Source organism: Nicotiana attenuata, unplaced genomic scaffold, assembly GCF_001879085.1.
Source record: "Nicotiana attenuata strain UT unplaced genomic scaffold, NIATTr2, whole genome shotgun sequence".
Classification (NCBI taxonomy): Eukaryota; Viridiplantae; Streptophyta; class Magnoliopsida; order Solanales; family Solanaceae; genus Nicotiana; species Nicotiana attenuata.
The window spans coordinates 389,696-399,893 of NW_017670299.1; the positions used below are offsets into that span (position 1 = coordinate 389,696).

General features: G+C 39.9%; 1 protein-coding gene across 1 annotated transcript; it reads right to left on the reverse strand.

Moving 5' to 3' along the window:
* Positions 1 to 7,572: 7,572 nt before the first annotated feature.
* LOC109237451 lies at positions 7,573 to 8,852 on the reverse strand. The gene has a single exon (XM_019403757.1). The coding sequence runs from the start codon at positions 8,513 to 8,515 to the stop codon at positions 7,793 to 7,795; it is 723 nt and encodes a 240-aa protein (XP_019259302.1). The 5' UTR covers positions 8,516 to 8,852; the 3' UTR covers positions 7,573 to 7,792.
* Positions 8,853 to 10,198: the final 1,346 nt, after the last annotated feature.

Sequence of the window (10,198 nt, forward strand, 5' to 3'; positions counted from 1 at the left end):
ACCCTTAGTAGCATCTACCCGTTAGTTAGCCACCTAGGTAATGCCACGACCCTAGTGCCTTTCTCTATATTAATTACAACTTAGCAATATCTCCATAGCATAATTTAGCTTCAAATATTAGTCTTAAAGTAGAAGATATAAAAATCAAAACCGAAAATGTTAGAAGTGATATTAGAAGCACAACTACGATTCTAAACTAAGCAGATAATACAACTCCCTCTCTAGCTCCCTGTGGAAAATCGACCCCGATCCACTATCGGGTTAAAGCTGTTGCGACCCGCTCTTCCTACCTTAGTGTAGTGTTGAGTCGGCAGCAATCAGAGCCTCCTCATCAAACTCTACCTGAGGCTCCGCCGCTGGTGCTGCTTCCTGAGCTCTGGGCTGAGCCCTGCCCCTACCTCGACCTCTAGCACGGCCTCGGCCTCGTCCTCTGCCCCTCATAGGAGCTGCCACTGGGGGCTCGGGCTGCTGATCAGCAGATGAAGCGGTACGTGTTCTCGCCATCTGCGAAGGAACAAGAGTAGAGAGTTCAATTAGCATTGAGAGACCAAATCGCACAACAGAGAAGAATAGAACTGAAATTGTTCCTAACTCTGTAGCCTCTTGGGGGATAAGCACAGACGTCTCTCTACCCATCCCTCAGACTCTACTAAGCTTGTTCGTGAATTGAGAGAGCTAGGCAACCTAGTGCTCTGATACCAACTTGTCACGACCCAAATTTCCCACCGTCGGGACCGTGATGGCGCCTAACATCGCACTCGCTAGGCAAGCCAATGTTAGAGTTCTATTTACCTTTTTCCTTTACATTTTATAGTTAAAACTAACAAAGCTAAATCAAACGGAAATAAATGCGGAAGTACATAATTTACTGGTTATCCATATACTATTAATAAATATCGAAAACTATTACCACCCAGAAACTGGTGTCACAATCCACGAGCATTCTATGAACAACTAGAAGTATAGGTCTGAAAGAAAAATACATCTGTCTCGAAAGAAAATAAAACAGAAATGTGGAAACATAAGAGGGGACGCCAGGTCCTGCGGACGCTGCAGAATACCTTGGGTCTCCTAGATGAATGCCTGCAACCGACCTCTCGATCAGCCACAACCAACTCTAAAATCTGCACAGAAAGTGCAAAGTGCAGTATCAGTACAACCGACCCGATGTGCTGGTAAGTGTCGAGCCTAACTTCGACGAGGTAGTGACGAGGCTAAGGCGAGGCTTATACAATATAACCTGCAATAGTATATAATAAAGCAAAAAGGACATACGGAACGAATTGGAATAGTAACTTGCGGCAAAGTAAATACGGAACCCAAATATCTTGCCAGTACTCAGCTATAACCAATCCTTAAGAGAATTACAATGCTACGGAGTAGAATCACAGCAGAAGAAGAATTCCTAAACAACAAGATGATGCGGCGCGCATCTCGATCTACCATATAATCAGTAGCAATAGGAACATTCACCCTTATTACTCATGTTGCGGCGTGCAACCCGATCCAACCTGTCCACCCTTATTACTCCTCAATATGTCACCCTTATTCATCCTGTTGCGGCGTGCAACTCGATCCCACATGTCCTCCCTTATTTCTCCTGTTGCGGCGCGTAACCCGATCCCACCAGACAATCGCATTTCACCCTTATTCCTCCTCAACATATGACCCTTATTCCTCCTGTTGCGGCGTGCAACCCGATGCCACCATATGAGTACCAATCACACAATAAGGACAAGTATTTCACAATTTAGCTCAAAGCCCTCCACAATATTTATGCCTCAAACCAAAGCAAACGGAAATCTAAACACTTCATCAATTAATACTACACAGCGAGACCAACCAAAATGTACCATGAAGCACCAATAAACCAACTTAAGCCTATAATGTAATACGATGAACTACAGAACAATTAATACCTTCAGTAAAGAATATAGAATATCACATGTAGCAATTAAGCATGGAAGCACCAATAAGCATGTCACAGTTAAGACAGGAAAAATACTATATTGGGAACGGGGAAGGGAGCATGCTAAACAGATAATTTGGCAGCGCATAGGTACTCTTCACCTCACCTATACGCCACACACATGGATTTCCACATAGCAAATAGGTCGGGTATCCCTAATCCCTCAAGTCAAAGTTAGACACAACACTTACCTCAATCCAACGGCCAATTCAAACCTCAATTACCGCTTTTCCTCTAGATTCCACCTCCAATCCACTCGTATCCAGTCATAATTAGCTTAATAACATCAATTATCGCTAAAGAAATCAATTCCAATGCATAAGTGTAAGTTTTCCAACATTTTCCCCAAAAAGGCAAAAATCGACCCTGGGCCCGCTCGGTCAAAATTCGAAGTTTGGACCAAAACCTGATTACCCATTCAGTCCCGAGCCCAGATATACAATTGGTTTTGTTATCCGACCCCAATTTGAGGTCTAAATCCCAAAATTTTAAAATTCCTAAGTTTTACCCAAAAACACCCAATTCCACCATGAAAAACCCTAGATTCTAGGATGAAATCTTGTTAAAAGATGTAATAGATTGAAAGAAATGAGTTAAGAATCATTTACCTATGATTTGAGAAGAACTAGCCCTTGGAAAATCGCCTCTTGAAGTTAAGGTTTTAAAAAATGGGAGAATGAATGAAAAATCATGTCTAAGTCCAAACTTATCAGCTGCAGATGTCGCAATTGGGACCTGAGCTCGTAAATGCGAACCCCTCGCATTTCTGTTGCCTTCGCAAATGCGAATTTCCAGTCGCAAATGCGAACAAGGACTTCCGCAAATGCGGTCAGTTCTTCGTAAGTGCGAACTCCCCAGTCCCCTTCCCTACTTCGCAAATGCGATCACTTTTTCGCAAATGCGAGGCTTGCATTTGCGAGCCAGACCTCGCAATTGCGAAGTCTGCAGACCTGAAACATACCAGCAATTTTTTCTTAAGTCCAAATCACTCCGTAGCCTATCCAAAACTCACTCGAGCCCCCGGGGCTCCAAACCAAACATGCACACAAGTCTTAAAACAACATACGAACTTGCTCGCGCGATCAAATCACCAAAATAACACCTAAAACTACGAATTTAGCACCAAATTGCATGAAATTTTGAAGAAAGTTTCAAAACTTCTATTTTTTTTCAACCAAAGATCTGAATCACGTCAAATCAGTCTTGTTTCTCACCAAACTTAACATAAAAGATATAAATATCATAACGGACCTGTACCGGGCTCCGGAACTAAAATACGGACCCGATACCAACGTGATCAACTATTAACCAATTTCTCAAAACCATTATAATTTCAGTTTAACAATTTTCATCAAAAATTCATTTCTTGAGCTAGGGACCTCAGAATTCGATTCCGGGCATACGACCGAGTCCCATATTTTACTAAAGACCCTCCGGAACCATCAGAACACGGGTCCGGGTCCGTTTGCTCAAAATATTGACCGAAGTCAACTAAAATTAATTTTTAAAAGCAAAATTATTATTTTCTCAAATTTCCTCATAAAGACTTTCTGAAAATGCGCCCGGACTGCGCACGCAAATTGAGAAGAAATAAAATGAGGTTTTGAAGGCCTCAGAAGCCCAAATTGGATTCTAAAACACAAGATGACCTTCGGGTCATCGTAGTTGTGTGGCGATCGGATTCGTTTCCCCTTCTGTCCGAGCGGTACGGCTGATACCGATCCCTGACCGGCCTTGGCTCCTGTTCCATAATCCTTTTAGATCTTTCATTCGCTCTGTTGGGGTAAACAAACCCCGAGGGGGCCACCAAGTGGTCATCCTCGATTTTGATCTTCGACTGATACCTGTTATGGATCTCAACCCAAGTAACCGCCGGGTACACCACCATGTTTTGCTTCAATTATTGAGTAACAATGAAACTTTGGGGGTTGAGCCCTTGAGTGAACGCCTGAATGGCCAAATCATATGCGGTCTGGGGCAGGTCCATTCGCTCTATCTGGAACCTCGACACCAATTCCCTAAACATCTCGTTATCTCTCGGCTTGACTTTTAAAAGGTTTGATTTCCTTGTCTCTGCCTTAATGGCGCCGACATGGGCTTTTACGAAAGCATCCGCAAACATAACAAATGAATCAATAGAATTCGGAGGCAAGTTGTGATACCATATCATCGCTCCTTTCGACAAGGTTTTCCAAAATTTCTTCAATAACACCGATTCGATCTCGTCGTCTTCTAGGTCATTACCCTTGGTTTCGCATGTATAGGAGGTTACATGCTCGTTTGGATCTGTGGTCCTGTTATACTTGGAAATATCGGGCATTGGGAATCTCTTCGGGATTGGCTTCGGCGTTGCACTCGGGGGGAAAGGCTTCTGAATTTTTTTTTGGAATCTGGCCCCTTCAATATTGGAGGTTCTCCCGAGATCTGATCGACCCTACAATTGTAAGTTTCCACCTTTTGTCATTTGTCTCTATATTTTTCTCACCAGACTCCACCTGCTTTGTTAGTGCTTCGAGCATTTTCATCACCTCAAAAGTCTCTCTGGGCTCGAATTCATCTGGTTCTACGGCAATTTGTTCATCCCTTAGGGTGTTTTCTCTGACCCGCTCGGGCTCAGTCCTGTTAGGGGCGTGACTTTGGGTCTGCAACTGCGCTATTTGCGCTTGCAACATTTTGAAAATCAATCGCAAGATAACTCCATCACCTTCCCCTTCGGGTGTTTTTCGTGTCGATGGCCAGGGTGCCCCGCGAATGCTGTGTTCGGGGTCAGTTGGCAAGTTGATGTTGATTGCAACCTTTGAGTTAACATTGACTGGCTCAGTGATTGGGATCAACGAGAGGTACGTCAATGCTGGGTACCACGTTATTATTTTTACCGTGGTGGCCTGACTCGGCGTCAACGTTTAAGTGAGCAGACTGAGAATTTGATATTCTTAGATTAACTTGAAATCAAACTTCAAAGAGCAAGTGTAAAACAGGGTGTGTTATGGAGGTTCGTATTAAATCACCACTATTATCTTTGCCCCATGGTGGGCGCCAAACTGTTTACCCTTAAAATGAGTAACAATTAAATTGTTCGCGGTTTAAAGGATACGTGATTTAACTTAACAGGAATGATCTAAGAACAACAAATATTTAAATTTAAGAGAGATAAAACGATCAAACCAAACGCGGTGGAACAATTAAACCTGGATTTAAGTTGAACATTGAAACTGGCTCCGATCGAGCCCTCGATACGGGCTCAGTTGTAACTAAAGAAAAGAGGAACTGAAGAACACTTTGAACAATAGCTAGCTAGAAGATAAAAATAAACTCTATTCCTTTGATATGTGTGCCAACATTGGTTAAAAATAAAAAAGTTCTCCCTTTTATATAGTATGGAGTTTAATTTTAGTACAAGTCTAAATAAGGTAAAAATCTTTTTTTTTTCCCGTTAAATGTTGATCTGCAGTTGATATCGGGCGGGGTTTGTTTCGTAATATCTGGTTGAGCGCGGATATTATGGTTTCCTGCTTATCGTGCTTAACCTTTTCTCTTTTTCCTTAGTCTCGAACCTTTACTCTGCCTGGACCCGATGCTCAGTCGTGTCCATCCCGGATGTACCCTTCGTCCTCCCCGGGCTTCGAAACGAAGAACCCTTCGACTTTACTCAATGTTGCGTCGGATCATGCTTTCCTCTTGTTTCTTTACCGGGGAATCAGGGTACGTTATCCCCGAATTTACCCGTACACAATTCTATGCTCATATTACTAGTTTACTACTAAAACAGTAGCATGATTTATCATATACCTATCTTCCGCAACTGTATTTTGTTTGGTTATTTTATCTTAAGATAAAGACAACAAAAATAACAATAATATCAATAGTAAAAAGGTCGTGGAACTACTTTTGGGTCCAAAAAGGTCATGGAAATGCTAAAGCTAGTAGCTAATAAAACATGTGTGATTGCAAGAAGTGAATGGCCATCATCACCTCATCACCTTGCTTCTATTGCCCACACGTGATATGTCTAATCTTCCTTGAAAAAGAATTATTCTTTTGAGAATATTAAAACCATAATGACTCATCATGAGATTTTAATACTTTTTGGATTGAGTTACTTAGCTTCCTACGTATTATGCATATAAAATATGATACAAATCTTTTATGTATTGTCATAGTCAAGATAGTGTAGGTAAATTATAAGATATGATTAGATCTTGTGAAACTGTAACGGAGCAGAAATCAAGTAAGGGTCATCGTAGCAGCCAGCGACATGAGAGTTGGCTTCCATGCAGATAGCTCAATACAAAGAAATTATAACGGGGGATTTTTATCTATACCCGCTTTTTGGGTCACATTTTAACTTGTGTCGCTTTGCAAAAAAAATTGCACGTACACACTTTTTCGCGTAACTTTAGAATACGGGGCTGAAGTAGCAAAGGCAATCACGCAAAATTTCAGCATTCTAGTAGACGGGCCTGAAGTAGCAAGTGTGCTGAAGTTTTTGTTTGTAATTGCTGAACTTAAGCATAGTAGCTGAAGTATTGTTCTCTATTTGCTGAAGTTTTTGTTTGTAGTTGCTGAACTTAAGCATAGTAGCTGAAGTTTTGTTCTCTATTTGTTGAAGTTTTTGTTTGTAATTGCACTAAATAAGCTGAAGTTTTTTTGTCCTGGATTCATTAGTTTTATCATTAAGCTTTTTCAAAAACTTCAGCAGAAGATGCTAAAGTTATTTAGTTCATTTATAAAAACTTCAGCACTAAATAAGGTGAAGTTTTTTTGTCCTGGATAAGCTTTTTCAAAAACTTCAGCAGAAGATGCTGAAGTTATTTAGTTCATTTGTAAAAACTTCAGCACTAAATAAGCTGAAGTTTTTTTTGTCCTGGATTCATTAGTTTTGTCATAAAAGCTTGTTCAAAAACTTCAGCAGAAGATGCTGAAGTTATTTAGTTCATTTGTAAAAACTTCAGCACTAAATAAGCTGAAGTTTTTCTGTCCGGATTCATTAGTTTTGTTATAATCGGACTACTATAAAATAATCAGATTGCCAACAGTATCTAAATCATAAAATTTTGGAAACAAATTAACGTGAAACGAACAGTATTATCATGAAAAGAATCACTAAGTGTGATCTTAAACTTCTCGTATGTGGAAATATTCACAAATTATTGTCTGCTAACTTACGTAATTATTTATAATTTATTTTTAAATAATCTGATAAACATACTTATGGCAATCATCCCATGAACTAAAGTTTCATAGTAGCACCAATAGCAGCAGAAGAAGAAGAAGACGAAGGAGGAGGAGAAAGGAGGCTGAAGTTGTTTAAAAAATGGGTACAAGTTAAAACTTTAAAAAAAAAGGTATAGGTTAAATGGGGGCGACCAAATAGGACGTCCGTGTAATTTTTACAATTATAATTCAAGTGTAGTATTACGAGTTTACACTTTTAGCCACTTTGATTTTTCTGTTTCTTGTTAATCATGAAAGAAAACAATCGAGTTAAGGAAATTGGAAATTGATGTTTATTGTAAGATCATGTTAACTTATCTTCGTTAAGTGATAATATGAGATGACGATGTGTATATTAACCACAATTAAATGAAAAAAAAAAATTATACTATATGAATAGATGTCATGTATTTATTGATTTACTGTAAATATCACAAAGAAAAGGATAAAATATTCTCAGTTGGGAGAGAAGGATCATACTTCAAGGTCCTCTTGCCTTGTCTTAAGAACAAGAAGAACGAAAAGAAAAAAAGATGATTGCTTTACGTTTCTCCATTAACCTAAGAAAATAAAATTCAACGAGAAATAGAACAAAAACTAGCTTATGAGCTAGGCTTCACAAGAAACATCAGCTGAAAACTCTTCTTCTTCCCTCAATAATCTCTGTTGCCTGGCAATGAAATCCTCCACTGTTCGTCTGAAATCTTCACTAGTCATCTCATCATCCACATTTCTCCGGCAGACCACCGTCGCCGATCGCCTCAGTTCTCGTCTAGTCTCCTCATGCTGGGGGACAAACAGCAAGTTTTCTGAACGGCTCTTTCGAATTTTCCTTCCAACTTCTCTCTCTCCAAGTATGCACTGTTTCCCCTGTTTCGTACTCTGTTCCCTGTAATTATTTATACTCTGTTTCCCCTGTTTCAGACTCTGTTCTCTGCAATTGCTTATGCTCTGTTTCATGCTCTGTTCACTGTAATTGGTTATGTGCTTTGCACATTCTTTCATATACTCATCATGGAAATCGGTTATGGTGCTCGTTGATGAATTATCTTTAGCATATGACTCTCTAGATTTCAAGAACAAGATGATGACAATCACATTTCCAAGCACGAAGATGAACCGGGGACTAATGAGGGCGAGTGGGAGTTCCCTGAAATACTCACTAAAAAGCTTGGAAACAAATGTCAACTGAGTGGAAAATCTTAAGATTATGACAAAAAATATGCAAATTTCCATGGCACGGAATAGGATTGTGATCCTTTGAAGCCTTTTGTACCTAAGAATTGCGTTTGCTTTCTCTGCTTTGATGTTCTTGAAATTGAAAGACTCCATTTTTTTCCAACTTTCTGATGAGAATTGGTTGGTTCAAGGCTAAGTGAAAGATGAGAGGGATTGTGACTAACAATTGAATTCGAGCAATAAGCAAATTCAACCTTAGCCAAACCCGTTAAAAATTACATAAAAGAAAGCATCTCACACAAAGGGAAGAAGTGATTTTGAAGCAAAACCATAGTTCTGAAAAGGGCAGAATTATTTATAACAATGTTCATCTTGAAGAGGGAAGCAAATTAGAAGGAAATGAAGATGAGGAAAATAGAGTAATAAAAAAGAAGAGAGCTTTTGATTAGTGAGTCTTCTTTGTTGTTTTATGAACTTGGAATAGCAGGGCCAGAAATGTAGTGGTATATATAGGCTATAAAATAGACTTTTCTTTTTTCCTTTTTAGGTTTTAGTTTTATTTTTCTTTTAATTTTTGAAGTAGATTCTTCTTCTTTTTTTTTTACTTTATCACTTTGCTTCGGAGATACTGTAACATTTCGGTTATGTCTAAAATAAAGCTGATGCTTTTTTATAAAGTCGTTTCTTTGTACATAAACTCCTATATAAAATTATTACATGTCAACAACAATAACAACAACCCTGTAAAATCTCACAAGTAAAGTTTGGAGATGATAGAATGTATGCGCACCTTATCCTTACCCCGAAAGGGTAGAGGCTATTTCCGAAAAACCTTCAGCTCAAGAAGACAAAAATAGACAATACCAATCGTGACAACAACAAAAATCAGAGAAATTAATATTAGCATCGTAAGAAACAAAAAATATATGGAAAAGCAATAACAGCAACCAATAATAATGCCACAGTACTATGAAAAAACGAAAAAATAATGTGGACATAACATATACCACTAGCAGTCCAAAACAAAACCCTAACAGACAAGCCTCACCCCCGGCACAAAGAAGAAAAGAGCTCGACTCCCTCCTAACCTTCAACTCTAATGCTCGACATCCACACCTTCCTATCAAGAGCCATGTCCTCGGAAATCTAAAGTCGCTCCATGTCCTGCCTGATCACCTCACCCTATTAGGGCCGCCATTTACTTCTTATCATACCGCCAAAGCCAACCGCTCACACCTCCTAACTGGGGAATCTTCGCTTCTCCTCCGCACGTCCCCGAACCATCTAAGCCTTGCTTCCCACATTTTGTCGTCAATGGGAACCACACCCACCTTCTCCCGAATATCTTCATTCTTAATCTTATCTAGCCTAGTGTGCCCGCGCATCCATCTCAGCATCCTCATCTCTGCTACTTTCATCTTTTGGATATAGGAATTCTTGACTGGCCAACACTAATCCCCATACAACATGGCTGGTCTAACCACCACTCTATAAAACGTGCCCTTAAATTTCGTTGGCACATTCTTGTCATATAGGACTCCAGATGCTAACCTCCATTTCATCCACACCACCCCTATGCGGTACGTTACATCCTCGTCTATCTCCCCATCCCCCTTGGATAATTGACCAAGGTACTTGAAACTTCCTCTCTTGGGGATGACTTGTGAGTCAAGACTCATGTCCAAGTCTGTTTCCTCCGTCAAGTTGCTGAACTTGCACTCCAGTTATTCTGTCTTTGTCCTACTCAACTTGAACCTTTAGACTCAAAGGCCTGTCTTCAAACCTCCAGCCTCTCATCAACGCCGCCTCGTGTCAATCAGAACTATATCATCAACG

Excerpts from the sequence above, each read along its gene's own strand:
- LOC109237451 (XM_019403757.1), bottom strand. The coding sequence starts at position 8,515 with ATGGAGTCTTTCAATTTCAAGAACATCAAAGCAGAGAAAGCAAACGCA.